At 44.9% G+C, this 16,465-nt stretch overlaps 1 protein-coding gene across 2 annotated transcripts in view; it reads left to right on the top strand.

The window, feature by feature from the left end:
- DCAF7 (DDB1 and CUL4 associated factor 7) overlaps window positions 1-12,789 on the top strand; it is a 31,420-nt gene extending 18,631 nt beyond the window's left edge. The window contains exons 3-8 of one of the 2 annotated variants that reach the window (XR_003235113.2): window positions 598-709; window positions 1,050-1,168; window positions 3,992-4,201; window positions 5,564-5,681; window positions 7,932-8,169; window positions 12,726-12,789. Coding sequence is in view for 1 of the 2 variants with exons in the window: in XM_025999554.2 (XP_025855339.1) it covers window positions 598-709; window positions 1,050-1,168; window positions 3,992-4,201; window positions 5,564-5,681; window positions 7,932-8,104 (732 nt within the window). In the remaining variant the exon portion in view is untranslated. Of the gene's footprint in view, window positions 1-597; window positions 710-1,049; window positions 1,169-3,991; window positions 4,202-5,563; window positions 5,682-7,931 lie in introns of both variants that reach the window. The other variant, XM_025999554.2, reaches the window with a different exon arrangement.
- Window positions 12,790-16,465: the final 3,676 nt, after the last annotated feature.

Below are 16,465 nucleotides of genomic sequence, written 5' to 3'. Positions count from 1 at the left end.
TAGAATGACCTCATTTGGCTCAGCAGATTTCCTAGTAAATCTAGCCAAGATTCCTTGAAGCCCTGCTACGGTCAGGCTACAGTCAGCCCTGGAAACTTGAGGCTCAATTAACCTGATAAAATGAAGAGAATCTTCTGGGTGTGGGGTGGGAGGGGAGGATGCTTGGGGCTTCTTACTCTGTCCATAGCCAAGATATTTTGAGTAAATTTAAAAAACAAAATACTGGGCCACTGATTCTAGTAAAATACGTGAGTGGATTGTGGAGCCTCATCTCCTCTCTTAGTTGAGTTCGTCAGAGTATCTCTTCTAGCCTGGAGGTATAGTGCCCAGCAGGGTGGGTACAGAGGTTCTGTGTTGGACAAGGTAAGAAGACCTCTCCTCTAGGAGAATCTGGCGGTGAAAATTTGGAAAACAAAATGGACAGAGGAGAAAGCGTGGATAGAAGTAGCATTCAAGGAGTTCCTCTGGATTTTATTGCTCTATGATAAAAATGTTTTTCACCCATGTCTTTTCTTTAGTAACATTGTGTAAACAGAACTTTTAAAGGTTTTCTGTGAAGATAAGACTGGCTGATTTTTAAAAATTATTGTTCTTCAGGTTGGTGAGACAGAAACCCGGCTGGAATGTTTGCTAAACAACAACAAGAACTCAGATTTCTGTGCTCCTCTAACCTCCTTTGATTGGAATGAGGTGGATCCTTATCTGTTAGGTAAGGGATGGGTATTCCAGCTTGAAGAAGCAAAGATACATTTCCTCAGATAGAACACTGGGCCTGAGGTACACGCATCAGCCCAGAATGGGCCAGAGGGAAAGTGGCTAAATATAGAATGTGGTCATTAATTCCTCATAGGGAGCTGAGTTTCCCACGTGTGTGTATCTGGTCTCTCCAGTAAGCAGAGTCTAAAGGTCCTGGGATAGGAATTGAATACTTGACCCTTGTTGGCTGGCAAGTGTCTGTGGCATGTCGTCTCTTGGGCTACACAGAGCAGTAGACACATGGAGGGAAACCTCACACCTGTCAGCCACTGACTTGCACTGGTTGTTTCCAGGTACCTCCAGCATTGATACGACTTGTACCATCTGGGGGCTGGAGACAGGGCAGGTGTTGGGGCGAGTGAATCTTGTGTCTGGTCATGTGAAGACCCAACTGATCGCGCATGACAAGGAGGTAATGATGCTGTTCCTTTCCTGCTTTCCTTAGCTGTTTTCTTTGCCTTCAGGTCAAGGTCAGACCACCTTCAGGTCAAGGTCAGACCAGTCTCACTATTTTGCAAAGTACGTGGAAAATCATAATATAATGCCGATGTCTGGTTGCTGAAATTGAAAGGAGTGATGTGTCCAAATTAGCAAAAAACAAACCTATTTTTAACTATAGTGGGTTTTTGGTTTTGTTTTTTTGGCTGACATAAACAACTTAATTTATATCTATAGTTTTCATGTCAGAGATTGCTGTTTTATAATAATGAACTCTCTAATTGGATTTGATGTGATTAAAAAATAACGTCTTGAAATATATTTACTTTGGGGGGGGGGGGAAGGGAGAGTGGAGGGAAACCAGAAAGGGAGAATTTCTTGGCAGTAAAAAAGAATCACCATTTTTTCTCCTAACTTGTTTTATGAAATTCTAGTATGTTTCTTAATATTTTTTTACAGTCTGGAATGGAATATGGTTTATTTTCATGGTAATGTTTCTCCTGTGTTTATTGGAAAAGCTGAGGAGAACTATTTGTGATTGTGTTTTCATCAAAGCATTCTTCAGAGGAGAGATTTTGGAAACTGGTCATAAATTTTTTCCTCCCAGAGCTGCGGCATGCTCCTTGTACTCTGATTTCCTGTGGGTAGTGTTTCCTTTTCTTTTCTCCCTTTCCCGGCACAGCGAGGAATATTAGTGCAGATAAAAAGAATGCCTTGACCTTAGGTCAGACACTTGAGGTTGTCCTCAGAATGGGAAGATGGTGACCAGGTTATTGCTCTTAGCGTGGGGTTGGTTGGTCTTTGGCTTTCTGCGATCCTAAGGGTAAGCTCTGTTACAAGACTGTTGGACTTGGCTGCTACTAGGCCAAGGAGCAAAGGAAGAGTTTGTCCTATAGAGAGGACCAGTAAGGAACTTCTGGAAATCCTCTGGACATCATATGGAACAGGTTGCTACATTTTGGTTATGTGATAACTTAGTCTCCTCTTCTCTGTCAGGGGCCAACCCAGAAGAATAGAGCTACTCTGAATATTTAAACTTGGGATTTAACCTAGGGCATTTCTTACACAGATGATGGTGAAGCTGGGAAGCCACACTGGCAACAGTGAGGTAATGTGGAGAATAGGAGCATCAGGAAACTGCTACTGCCTGTAGGCCAGGGGGGCAAAGGAAGGAAGCAGGGCTCCTGGAGCCCAGCGCTGGATCTCCCTGGCCAAAGCTAAAACCAGGGAGGGAACACAGCCATTGCCAGAGACACTTGAGGGAACAGAGAGAGGAGATGAGAAATCCCTTTAGCTTCTCCTTAGGACAAGGGCCAGGGATGGATCTTAACAGCAAATGGGCCCTGGGCCAGCACCTCGAATTGAAGAAACAAACCTGGGAGGGTGGCTCTTAGAGAAACAGAGACACCTCTTAGACCTTTGCTCTTCCTCAGTCCACCTCTCTCTGCCAAAGTGGAGACTTGTTTGGGGGCTCTTGCTGCCTGTACAGGGCTTGACGTGGAAGAGGGTAGTGTATATCCAGGAGTTGTCACCTTCCCTTGGTTGAGAAGGAAATGCTTTTGAACCACTCCTAATCCCTACCATAGGAAGAAAAACATAATTTCATAGTCAGCCAGAGAAAAAGGAATTTATGAGGTTGAATAGAAATTAGTGCTCCTTGACAATGTCCCTTAGCAGGCAGAACTTCAAGAAGGCTAGAATGATGGTATTTTTTTTTTTTAATTTTTAAATTTATGATAGTCACACACACACAGAGAGAGAGAGAGAGAGGCAGAGACACAGGCAGAGGGAGAAGCAGGCTCCATGCACCAGGGGCCCGATGTGGGACTCGATCCCGGGTCCCCAGGATCGTGCCCTGGGCCAAAGGCAGGCGCTAAACCGCTGCGCCACCCAGGGATCCCTAGAATGATGGTATTGAGTGAAGTGAGTGAAGCCACTCCTATCTCACCAGAAAGCAGCTGTTACTATCCTTGACCCCGGGAGATCTTTGGCTTTGGTTTTTCCATTTTTCTCTCTCTCCACTCTGGTCTGGCTTTGTCTCTCTTCATCCCTTTCTTTCTCTGAAGCTCTCTGCCTGTGTTGTCTCATTGATATTAGTGGTGTGGAATGTTTGCAGCAAGTAATAAATGCAAAAAACAATGATTCAAAACCTAAATTGATTCACTTATGAATACAGACCAACTAGGTGAAGAAATAGAGCATGTCCTAGGGACAAGAGAGTGATACTAAACCTCTTTGTGAAGACAGGAACATCTGAGTCTCCCATGATTCAAAACTGCTATTGCTTCTTTCTTGAAAACGAGTCTTAGGTCTGGGTTTCACAGCAGAACCAGCTTGACTGCTATTAAGTGGCCACAGGAGGGCTGCTCCCGCCTCTCAAATTAATGGCCTTAACTTGGTCATGGATCTGTCTCTGATCACTTATAAATGAAAGCCACAAAGGCCCAGGAAATGAATGTCTCAATTCTATAGTGTTGCAGAAGATACCCACTGGCTGACAGCATGCAGAATACTTGCTCTGACTTGTGCCCTGCTACTCAGCAGGGTATATGCTCTTTGTCTTATCACAAGGGTTGGAGGCAAAAGGCTCAGAAAGCAGGAATGCAGGAAGAAGCCATCTCGTTTGTATAGCAAAATGATCTTCGTTCTTTGGAAAGTCACTGATGTTAGAGCTCTTAGGCGCCAGGACTACAGATATTGTGAAGGGGTTTAGGTGGACTAGGGATAGTAGAGTTCCCTGCTCCAGGAAAAGAAGGTCACGGATCTGAACTGACAGAAGCTTCTTATTCACCAACAGGTCTATGATATTGCATTTAGTCGGGCTGGGGGTGGCAGGGACATGTTTGCCTCTGTGGGCGCTGATGGCTCGGTGCGGATGTTTGACCTCCGCCATCTAGAACACAGCACCATCATTTATGAAGACCCACAGCATCACCCACTGCTTCGCCTCTGCTGGAACAAGCAGGACCCTAACTACCTGGCCACTATGGCCATGGATGGAATGGAGGTGAGTACCCTGCTTCAGGCTGACATAGGCCTGGCCACCTAACTGTGGCATTACTTAGTATAGCTTAGTATAGAGTGGTTCTCCACTGGTGGCAGTTTTCTCTCTGGATTTTTGGAAATGTCTGGGGACATTGCCCTAATTTGTGGGCAGGGCGCGGTGCTACCAGTGTCTTGTGGGCAGATGCCAGGGGTACTGCTAAACATCCTGCAGTATACATACAAGAATCATCCCTCCCCCCCCCCCCCCCCCCCCGCAAAGAATTATCAGACCTGGGGTGCTTAGGTGGCTCAGTCTGTTAAGCGTCTGCCTTTGGCTCAAGTCATGATCCCAGCCCCAGTTGGGAGTCTGTTCAGTTGGGAGTCTGCTTCTCCTTCCCCCTGCTTGTGTGCTCTCTCTGTATCTCTCTCTATATCAAATAAATTAATAAAACCTTTAGAAAAGAATTATCAGACCCAAAATGTCAATAGTGCTAAGATTGAGAAAGCCTGATCTAAAACAAGGACTGTGTGTTAAGAACTTTTAATACTTGGAGCATTGGAGGTGGAGCCATGAAAATCAATGTCTAAAAAGTAAACCAAATCATTATGTGCTTATGGTGCTGAGTAAAGAAATAGGCAGTTTTCCCCTTCTCTAGTCTGGACAGATTGTTCCAACTTTAGCAAACAGACATAGAAATGACAACTCTTCATTGCCTGTTAATACAAGCAGTGAAGTGTGGATGGAGATGATGCAGTGATTAACTTTTGGTGAAGCTGGTACCTCAGACTTCTTACATTTCAATTTCTACTTTGGGGGTTGTGGGGAGAGGCCTCTCACTCTGTCTAGCCAAGCACGCATGGAATCCATAGTACACGCACCCAATAGGACTTGGTGGATTATCCAAATTCATGTTACCTACTCCTGCTTCACTCCTTCCTTATCAGTCTGAAGGCCTTATGTTGCTTAACATATAGACTATATATATATTTTTTAAATTTTTATTTATTTATGATAGTCACAGAGAGAGAGAGAGAGAGAGAGAGAGGCAGAGACATAGGCAGAGGGAGAAGCAGGCTCCATGCACCGGGAGCCTGATGTAGGATTCGATCCCAGGTCTCCAGGATCGCGCCCTGGGCCAAAGGCAGGCGCTAAACTGCTGTGCCACCCAGGGATCCCACATATAGACTATAAACTGCCTGTTTTTGTTTTCTTTTTCCTCAATCCTAAGACTGCTTTTGGGACCAAGACCCTCTGCCTCTAATGGTCTTTAAATCCACAAATGAATATGTTATACTTTAGGATCTTTTTTTCTTGTGTAGTGTCTTGTTTGTTTTCCTGTTATACCCAGGGGTTTCCTGGGCCTTTTACTTGTTATTTCTGCAGGTAGTGATTCTGGATGTCCGAGTTCCCTGCACACCTGTTGCCAGGTTGAACAACCACCGAGCGTGTGTCAATGGTATTGCTTGGGCTCCGCACTCGTCCTGCCACATCTGTACTGCAGGTAATCATGGTGGCAGGGGTGGGGTGGGGTGGGGAGGAGCCAGGGGGAGGACAGGGGAAGGAGATCTTCCTCTTGTCTCTTTAGAGCTATAATCGTTACTATTTACTAAGAGTGGTTTGAGAGATTTAACGAAGTAGCTCAATTGAGAGCCTCCCTTCACCTGTGAAATTGAAGTAGTCCAAATTTCCAGATGATCTCATACCTCAGTGATTTCAGGGCTTTTGCCATATACTGTTGGCATCATGTATCAGTTAAAGGCTGTGCCTCCCTGAAATCTAGTTGGCACAGAGGACCCAGCTCCAGGACTGTGGAGGAGGGGGCAGTCACTCTTAGATGGAACAGAATCTTTGGGAATAGTCAAAGTTGACAGCCCCCTGGGGAGACTGGACATGGTGCAGTAGCCTCTGAGTTTGTTGAAGGCCCTGTGTGGCTTGATCAGTGCTGTGTGACTTGTCATCCCCACCTCACCATTTGAATACCAAAAAGAATATCCCTCAAAAATATGCTGGCTGTCAATGTGCTTGTATTCTAGGAATAATACAAATCTGTGATTAAACATTAAAATAATACTGAGGTATATAAAATAGGAAGGTGAAGGTCCTCTTCTCTCCTTCCTGTCCTAGTTCCACCCCAGTCTCACTCTCCATGGGTATGTCTCCTTCAAGAACTTTCTATGTGGGCCCATGCCCACATATGCTCCCAGTACAAATGTCTGCCCCTTTATTTCACACAGACGGGATTCCGCTCTCACCCCAGAATATTCTCTTCATGTTTTCATTTTCGCTGCCTCAGGTTTCTTTCTAACATACTTTTTCCCCTCCTCGTTAATCAGTAGCATCCTCATTTCCTTGTTCATGATGGAGCCAAAGGAGCAGAGTAGTTTGTTGGTTTTCTGCTATTTTATATTAATTTGAAAGGCATGAAACTTTTCTGTTTTGGACCCTCTGCTCACTCCTGTATGTCACTTAGGGCCTTCTGCCTTCCTCTGCGCTTCAGGTTGTGGTCCGACCCCTTCATTATTGCCTCTTTTCCCACCAGGGGTGTGGGTAGGGGAGGGTGGGAGGAGGAAGAAAGGATGGTATTAACCCCTGTCCGTGGAGAACAGTACCAGTGCCCTCACCAGAAGCCCATCTTCTGCTCCTGGCGACTGCCTTTGCCTGGGTCGAGTCCCTGCAGATGAAGGAGCTGTGGCTGAGGAGTGGGCATGGTTGAGTGTGTTACTGAGAAGGACTTCAGTGCTCTAGAGGCACTGAATGTTTCAAGTAGCTCCACATAGCTCCTGACAGAAGTGGTCCCTCAGAAGGGCATCGTGTACCTCGCCCGGGTTACATGGCCGTGGCAGGAGGCTAGTGTTGCCCACATGAGCCTGGCCTCTTATGCTCCTCAGCTCTCCTGTGTATCAGAGACGGGTTTTCACATCAGGATGGGCTGATGAGATCAGGGCATACTGTGGTATTGAAGGTCACTGCCTTTATTCTTCTTCCCTTAAATTAAGAACTTATTGTTCTGATTATAAAAGTAAATGACAACCTTACAGAACTTACTAACTAGAAGAAAGTAAATATAACTTTGCCATTCTCGTAGTACCGCTGTGCTCATTTTGGTGTATTTTCTTCTAGTCCTTTTTCGTGTGTTTATGTATTTTTTTTTAAGGCGATTACCTTCTTTCCAGTATTTCCCAGGGAAAGAAGGTAGCTTTTCTGGGGAAAATTGTTTTTAATAGCACATGTCCACTCAGCACTTCATATCATCTGTGTAACACCTCACTGAAGTATAAAACTCCATAAAATGGGGTAAAATCCCATTAAGTTGAATCATCAGAGAGGGATCTTTAATTGCTCAAGTAGTTTGAGTGGCTACAAATGACATGTTTGGGGATCACTTTTATCCCATCGTCCTTTCCTGATACCTGCCCCAGGTGAGAGGCACCCATCTAGGTCCCTCCACGGGCCTAGCTCTATGGCAGTGACTGGAGCTTTGGGACACCTCAGAGGCCTTGCTCTATGTCCTGGCTCTGCCATTCACTGGCTGCATGCATAGATAGCCCTGTGGCTTGGGGAAAGTGCCTTAACATTTCTGAGTCTCAGTTTCTTCATCTATAAAATGGGGACTTGAAATAAAACCTCCCTCAGTGGGATCTTGGTGAGCAAATGTTTTGTAAGCTACAATCCCCCTACCCACCCTGAATGCAGGGATCATTCCCCTCCTTGTCTGAGTTGTGACCTTGCTGCTGGCTTTCTCTGTCATTAGCGGATGATCACCAGGCTCTCATCTGGGACATCCAGCAAATGCCCCGGGCCATCGAGGACCCTATCCTGGCCTACACAGCTGAAGGAGAGATCAACAACGTGCAGTGGGCATCGACTCAGCCCGACTGGATTGCCATCTGCTATAACAACTGCCTGGAGATACTCAGAGTGTAGCGTTGGCAGCGCCTTGCCCACAAGGCGGGGGCTTGTGTGTTTCCTGCCTCTGCCCCATCCCCAAAGTAAGAAGAAACGTGTTTCTGGTGGCCAGTATGTCTCTCATTGCTTTGCACCACTGTTACCAGAAGCTGCTCTAGGAGTTCCTGGTCAGTCATCCCATCACTATCTGTGCCAGGCTCAGTGCTGTGTGGCACCTCCTCAGCCCAGGGCTGAGTTTTAAGATTTTCTCTCCTTTTCTCTTCTCCTTTGGTTCCTCCATTAAAATTTTATGTATATTTGTTTGTCAGCTGTTGTGTTAATAAGCATTGCAGGCACCGGCTATGTTTGTATTCATCTGCCCCAGATGTCTCTTACCTGTCTGCTGCCCAAGGCAGCAATCTTGTGTCCATGTCATGTCAGTACTTAAGTGGGAACAAATACCAATCTGGAGTTGTCTTTCTTCCTATTATCAATGTCTTTAACAAATTTCAACTTTTTATATTTTTTACCTATCAGGCTAATTTTTTTATGAAAAGAATTTTACTCTTCCTGGTTTCTTTGTTTGTCTCCTACTCCACCCCATTAGCACTTCCTCTCTGCCCTCAGTGCCTGGATCTAGCACTGGGCCCTCGACCCCATGAGCAGTTTGCCTTCTTAAATCACTGCCTGAGTGCAACATACCTGACCAGGAGTCCCAGACCGCCTTGGTGCTCTGAAGTGGGCCAGTCTTCTCACTTTTTCTCAGCCTGGCTCTTCTCAAGGGCATTCTGGGCTCCAAAACAGACACGTGAAGCCTCCGGTTCCTTCCTGAAGCACCTTTGTTCGACCCCACCAGGACCTACAGGGCATGTGTTAGAGTTGAGAGAGACAGCGTGCCTGACTTGGAGGGAATAGCTTCAGAAAAGCTGAGCTCAGAGTGTATTTCCAGTACATCATTTCTGAGTCTGTTTTTCCCTCTGGGTGTAATCCCCAGGCCATTTACTTTCATGTCTTGAATGATAGGCAAGCACAATCTGTACGCTGAATCTTAGTATCTCTGTTTGGTTAGTTTACTATGACTGATGGTTGACCGCTCTTTGAGTGAGAGAGTCCTGCTTGAGAGACATGTAGTCTGTTTGTCTGATTCTGAACAAGATCTCTTTGAGAGTGTGGGGGACCGTCAGCTCCTGGAAGGAGTGGCCTGATGGGCTGCGATAATCCCAGGCCATCAAATACATAGATACCTATAGGGCCAGCCAATCATTGCACACCTGTCAACCACCTCCCCCCAACCCCCATTAGGCTTTGAGCAGTATTGGACTTGCAGGCTGCAGTGTCTGTTTCCGTTACATGAATGAGTTTCACACAGGGGGCTTGTGTGTGATTCCAGTGGTAGATGAGTCTTTGGGCTGGCAGGGTTTGGGACATGCTTAGAGTCTTGGGGGACTTTGGTCTGTCGTGTTCTGCCATAGGGTTTTGAGCCCCTCTGGACTGCACAGCTGTTAGGTAGGAGAGTAGCAGACCTTGAGGCTGGTGGTTTTGTCCACTTGGGTTCTCATCTGCTCTTGAGAAACATAACAATTTTGTTCTCCTGGGCCCTTAAACTCTTGGCTGAGTCTCCTTTTCCAGAGCAGATGTATTTTTATCTGCAAAGTTACAGCTCTTTGCTTTACTACACAGGCACCTGTCCAAAGAAAAAGGCTCTCTTCTTAGTGTATTCTCCCTTCTACTTTTTCACTTTCTTATTCTGATTTTGAGGCTCTTTAGCTGGTCATCCACTTGAGGTTGACTTTCCTGCATTTACTACCACATTTGCACTGTGTCATTCAGCAGTGTAAAGTGAGCAGTTCTTGGTTAGAACCCTCCTCTGCTTGTAATTGTATTGGTGGTTTGAGGGTCCTTCTCTTAAGGGTGGCAAGTCTAAATTGATGGTTGGTCGCTCTAGGAGGCCATTAGGTTCTTTCCCTGGAAAGCAGTCTGAAATGGAGGTCAGCGTGGTAGGAGGGGCTGGTCCTGCTAGGGCAGGATTTAACTGCACTGAGTTCTTAGTTAAGATTCCTTTCCTGAGCTACACTTAAACATGGTCTGAATGGTGAGAAGATTTGTCAACTGGAACTGGAAAATAATCAGGGGGAAAAATAGTAGTAATTAGAATATGTTTGCATAAAGTTGCTATTTACTATGGAACCAACAACTTTTGGTGTTTTTTTCTTTGCCCTTTGGGCTCCCAGACCTTTCCACCCCTCCCTAGGATGAAGTGGTCCTCCTTCTGGGCATCTGCCTGGGGCCCAGTTGAGACTCCCCAGTCTCCTCGAGCAAACACATTTACAGCTGCTGAGATGCTGGTATTTTGAAGTGCCGGCTCTCTTAGCCTCTGTTTATACCATAGGCCAGGTGGCCTCATGGTGGAGGAGGAGATTTGTATATTCTCAAGACTGAGAAAGCCTCTTAGCCAGACATGCTCCGAGAAGCAGAAATCTGTTGTAGTTTCAAAAGCAAGTATCTGTTTAATTTGTTTAGGTTTTCAAATTGACACCCAGAAAGAATGGGTGGGAGGCTCTGGATCTGCTCTCCCTGACTGTGAGAAGAGCAGTGGCCAGGACTCCCCTAGAAAGGCCATGTGGCAGCATGTCTGGGCTCTGGCTCTCCCAGTAGAGGTGGCCCTTCCTGCCCCCTGGGCCAAAGCTGTCTTTGTTTTCCTTGTCTGCTTTGAGGGGAGGGAGAGGTACTGAAGAAATTCGGCTTCAGGTTCCACATCAGAGAGCTGGTGAATGGGTACAAGTCCTTCAGGGGCTTGAGTATTTATAGCCAAAAGAGTTGGAACCCTCTCCTAGGAAGGAATGAAGCTGCCCCTGGACTTGAAGAGGGGAGATACTTGATAAATGGGTGAGAATTTATCAGAACTGGGATCAGCTCTCAAAGAGAACTGGTTAAGATCTGGTAGAAAAGAGAGAGAAAAAAAAAATTAGACTCCTGCAAGGTTTTGATGAAAGTTTTGGCTGAAATTTTCAGAGATTTAGAATATAGGAGAAAGTCAATGGTTTCTTTAGATCAAGGGAGAAAACATTAGAAGGCATGAAAGGTCTGGGGTGGCCCTGGAATGAGTCTGCGCCCTCAGCCTGTATCAGCCTTTTTGGACCATTCATTAGATATCTGTGACAGTGGGTAACCATGGGGACACAATGCCAGCTTGGGCAGAGGAGTCCCTTCCTGCAGCAGTGCAGCCATAGGTGATGTTTGGTGGCAACAGTCTGCAGGTATTGGAAGCCCTGTGACCATTCCAGATCATGGCTCTTCTTGGTTGTAGGTTTGTACAGAGCAGAGGAAGCAAAGGTTTATAAAGAGTCCTGTCAACTTTCCTCCCCTCCCTTTTCTTTTCTCTTTCTCTGGCCTTGCTACCATAGAATGTTCTCCCTGCTGCAGCTTAGGCCTCAAGTCTGAGGCAGTATGGACAGGTGGGAGCTACAGGGTATACCACACATGTACAATCCTGCCACCTTCCCCAGTTTGAGAATATGGCAGCTTCTTTGCCTGGCTGGCTTGGAGTAAGGGAGACCATTTGAGTAGATGCCTCTCAGAGCAGATGCTTCCCTCTATTCTCTGCACTCCAGGATGAGGAAGGAAGGTCGTGCCTGGCACTTAGGTTGGGATTTCCCAGGGAGGAGAGCTGAGCTGAGCGTCACTGTGAACCCTGGACGAGGTTCTCCGTACTGCCTGGGCCATCTGCCCAGTGTCTCCTATTGCAGAGAGTTGCCTGCCTCTCCCACTTGCACCCTCCTCTTCTCCCACCGTTGTCATTGCTGCTGGCTCTCAAAGTCAAAGATGTGACTACACAGTACAGGCCTGGTCCTTTTAGGCTACTTTGTGGATACTATTTTTTAAGTATGGAAACATGCAGGTGCCTTCTCAAAGAGGCTTGGGCTGGTATGTCAAACTAGAAACAAATAAGCTAGTGAAAGTAAGAACTCAAGAAGAAAGGTGTTGGCAGTCTGTGTAACAGTTAGACACCTAACAAGGACCCACCTTGTGGACAACTCAGTGGAGATGGACTTGAGGTGTCTGCTATTAAGAGAAATGCTCTCACCTGGGGTTGGTTGTGGTAATCCAGTGTGCAACAAAACTTGTTGAGCTAAGGTTTTGACTTGCTTGAGTTGAGTATGAATCATTTGCTTTGGTTCCTGTGTATTTTATGACCCTGTTGGTGACTTTCCCCCCACCTCCTCCCGAGTGTGAACTTGTAGCATGATTGTACAAACCTCTGTGTAGAAAACGGAGATTTCTTGTTCTCTGAGATGTTAAGCTCTAGCCAATCAATTCTGTCCTCTTTAGCCTAGTACGTCTGAACTTAATTTCTTGTTATATATTTAAGCTTTTCCTCTACATTCTAGGTTTTGTGACCTCCCATGGTCAGGTGGAGAGGAAGCTGCCCCCTTGCAGAACTGTACTATCACCATTTTTCTTTTTAAAAATTATTATCACAGGACTGATTGTACACAGGGCTTGTAATAAAATGTTAACACTGTGCTGTGAAACCACAATGGTAAATCTCCATTGAAGGCTACTTCAAAAGGCACCTGAAAGTGGAGTGTTACATCTATGACTTTATTTCTTGCTTCCTGAGTATATTAAACCTAATTTTCACCCTTTCATTCTGTTTCAGCCTCCTGTATAAGAAGTACCGTATTTTCTGCCCATCATACTTTGTAATAAAACTTGAACATGTATAGATTGACTGAATTTCTTCTTGTGATGAATTCAGTTCTCCCAATTCTGCCACTGTGCTTATGTTCCGGAGACACTGGCTGGGGGATTAGAGTCTGCCCTAGCCCATTACACTATAGTGATAGCCTGAGTCACCTCTATCAGTTAAACACAGAGCACCTACTTTATGCCAGGGGCCATGACCCTCAACTTGCTTGCAGTCTCCCACATAAACAATTCCTGGCCATGTTGTACAATACGGGTGTGTTTAGTCTTACTGGTTGTCCTGAGGAGGTGGTGATCCCCTATGCCTGGGTAGGAGCCAGGGGAGGTCAGAGAAAACTTCACAAGACAAGGGATGTTTGAACTGAGTTTTGAAGGCTGATTAAGAGTTCTCTAGAAATAGGGAAAGATACTTAAAGTAGAGGGAACATCCATGTACAACTCTGTAGAGGCAAGAAAGAATAAGACCACATTCAGAGAATTATAAGTTGATGTGGGGTTTTAATGGGGAAGGGTGGGAAATGTGGCCAGAGAGGTAAGCAGAAGCCAGAACAGGCAGTCTTTTGTGGGTTGCAGAAAGTTTAGATCTTACTCCTGTATGAGACTTTGGAAAACTTAGGTAGAGGGAACTCATGCTTGGAATTGCACTTTAGGAGGCAGTGAAGAAAATGCCCGAGTAGTGGGTGAAACAGTGAGTCAGTTCACCTATTAAAATAGGATGAGAAAAACTAAAAGCCTGAACTAAAGCAGGAGCAGTGGGGGATGGGAGGACAGGGCATAACTGAAGAGATTTAAGAGACGGGGTAATCAGGATTCAGTAAACTACTGGCTATGAAAGATGGCAAGTGATAACTCCCACACCCTGTGGGTTTGGACACCAGGTTCTGATGGCTGGCTAGGCTTCCAAGTCCAAGCCAATTTCCTCAGCCTATGCCCCAACATGGTAAGACGGAGGAGTACCAATCCCCACTGCTATTCAGAAGCTCTAAGTCCTGGTTGGATACTCCCTCCTTTTATTTATTTATTTTTTTCATTCTGCGCTCATGTTTAATCATTTCAAGGGAAGAGAAGAGGGGCAAATTGTGATTGATTCCATGAGCCAGTATTTGGCAAGTAAACACCTTTTTTTTTTTTTTTTTTAAAGATTATTTACTTACTTACTTACTTATGATAGCCATAGAGAGAGAGAGAGGCAGAGACACAGGAGGAGGGAGAAGCAGGCTCCATGCTGGGAGCCCGATATGGGACTCGATCCCGGGACCCCAGGATCGTGTCCTGGGACAAAGGCAGGCACCAAACCGTTGAGCCACCCAGGGATCCCCTAGGAACCACCTTTGTGTCAGAAGCATTGAGCTGGGGGTATCAGCAGTGGGTCTGGGAAAAGAAGTATGTACTCTAAGAGTTTATGGGGCACCTGGCTGGCTCAGTGAGTAGAGCACATGACCCTTAATCTCAGGGCTATGAGTTCAAGCCCCATGATGAGCCTACTTAAAAAACAACCAACCACTTCCAAGAGTTTAGACTCTATATGGCAAAATGAGCACCTGCTGGCTCTGTTAGAACTGTGCTCTATGGTCTGACAATATGTATTTTATGAGAAATATGAGATTCCTGCTCTTTGGGTTTTAAGGGGATCACTGGGAGAGTCACACTGGCATTATGCAACCCTATAGCCTGTGCTAAGCTGCTATAACCCCCAAATCGCAGAGACTGAACACAACAAATTTTTACTTTCTGCTTACATGAAATCCTTTGGAGGTTTGTTAGCTACATCATCCAGAACATGTGGCTTCCAAGGTTGCTTGGGGAGGGGAAAATATTTTAGGATAGTTCTGTCCATATCTGCCAAATTTAGTCACAGGATTTCAACCTAACTGCAAGGAAGGTCAGGAAAGATAATCTGCCTGTCTGCTTAAGAAGAGGAAATAAAGTTGTGGATAACTAGTTATACCTCTGCCATACCATCAAATCAGCAACCAAGGCTTGATGTTAATGATTTCAATGATCCCGAAAACCAGGCTTTAGAGATAAATGTGGATTTATCTTCAGACAGTAAGTATTAGCTCAGACTGAGAAAGTAAAATTCTGCCCTGCTGTTCATCACAGATGAACAGACACAGAACCAGCTGCAAAGATAACAGGAAACAATACTTCTCCCAAGCGCACCTGCAGCTTAAAGTGTCATTACAATTTCCGTCTCTGAGTGACTTTTTTTTTAATTCACTGAGAAATTTTGTTCCCTAAAATCACAGACTGTCAGAAAGTTTGCTATTTGAAATTATATCAGTGAAAATGGTCTTGCTTGGAGAAGCAGCCTTAATTTCCAACCCAGAATTTCAGTGCAGTGGTTTCTGAACGCAATGTTCCCCAATTTAGCTTTGTAGTTTCCATGGAAACTGAACTTGGTCTGTTTTGCAGTTCAGAGCTGACGTTGATCCACTTTTCATATAGCTCTGTGTTCCTTTGAGCCTATCAAACTCTATTTCATTGACATTTCACCTAACCTCCACCTATCCCCATAATCCTATAATAATTATTTTTTCCTTTGGTGGGACACCCCAACCCCATCCCTCTGGTGTGCAGTTTTCCTTGCTGTACTGAGTCCATAGCCTGACTTTGTTGAACTACAGGTTTGCCCTGGTAGACTTAAGCTGATAGGACTAGGGCATTCTCAGACTTTACTTTGGCCTTTATGCTTATTTGTGATTATAAATTCCCTTAATTTGCTTTTTGCTATTCAAAGTAACATATTAAAGTATATTTTAAATGGCAAAAAAGTAATGCCACATATAAATAGCTAGTAAGCACACGAAAAGATCTTTGACATCATTAGTTATGAGGGAAATACAAATCAAAGCTACAACGAGATGTCACTTTATACCCACTAGGGTGGCAACAGCTATAGTAAAAAAGAGATGATGAATGTCGGCAAGGATGTGGAGAAAAGTGGAAATCTCATATGATGCTGGTGGGAACATAAAATAATCCAACTGTTTTTGGAAAACAATCTAGCAGTTCCTCAAAAGGTTAAACAGTTATTACACAACCCATCAAACAAAAACATGTCTATGTAAAAACTTGTTCATGAATGTTCATGACAATGTTATAATAGTCAAAAGGTGGAAACAACCCAAATATCCAACTGATGAATGGATAAATAAAATGTTGTGTGTTCATCAGTGGAATATTATTTGACAATAATAAAGGAATGAAGTACTGATACATGGTACATCAATGAACCCTGAGAACATCATGCTAAGTGAAAGAAGCCAGTCGCAAAGAACTACGTATCATGATTCTTCTATTCATGTGAAATATCCAGAATAGGCAAACCCATAGAGGAAGAAGTAAATTGGTGGCATCCTAGGACTGAGGGAATTGTGAAGAAATGGGGATGAGGGTACCTGGGTGGCTCAGTGGTTGAACATTGGCTTTCAGCTCAGGTCGTGATCCTGGGATCCCAGGATCAAGTCCCACATCAGGCTCCCCGCATGGAGCCTGCTTCTCCCTCTGCCTGTGTCTCTGTCTCTCTCTCTGTGTCTCTCATGAATAAATAAATAAAATCTTAAAGAAAAAAAAACCCTAAGGAATGACTGCTAATGGGTACAGGGTTTCTTTTTTGGGGTGGCTAAAATGTAAAATTGTGATGGCAACACAAATCTATGAACGCATATACTAAAAACCATTATACACTTT

This window comes from Vulpes vulpes, chromosome 2, assembly GCF_048418805.1.
Source record: "Vulpes vulpes isolate BD-2025 chromosome 2, VulVul3, whole genome shotgun sequence".
NCBI classification, from domain to species: Eukaryota; Metazoa; Chordata; class Mammalia; order Carnivora; family Canidae; genus Vulpes; species Vulpes vulpes.
This window is presented reverse-complemented; position numbering and strand designations above follow the sequence as displayed.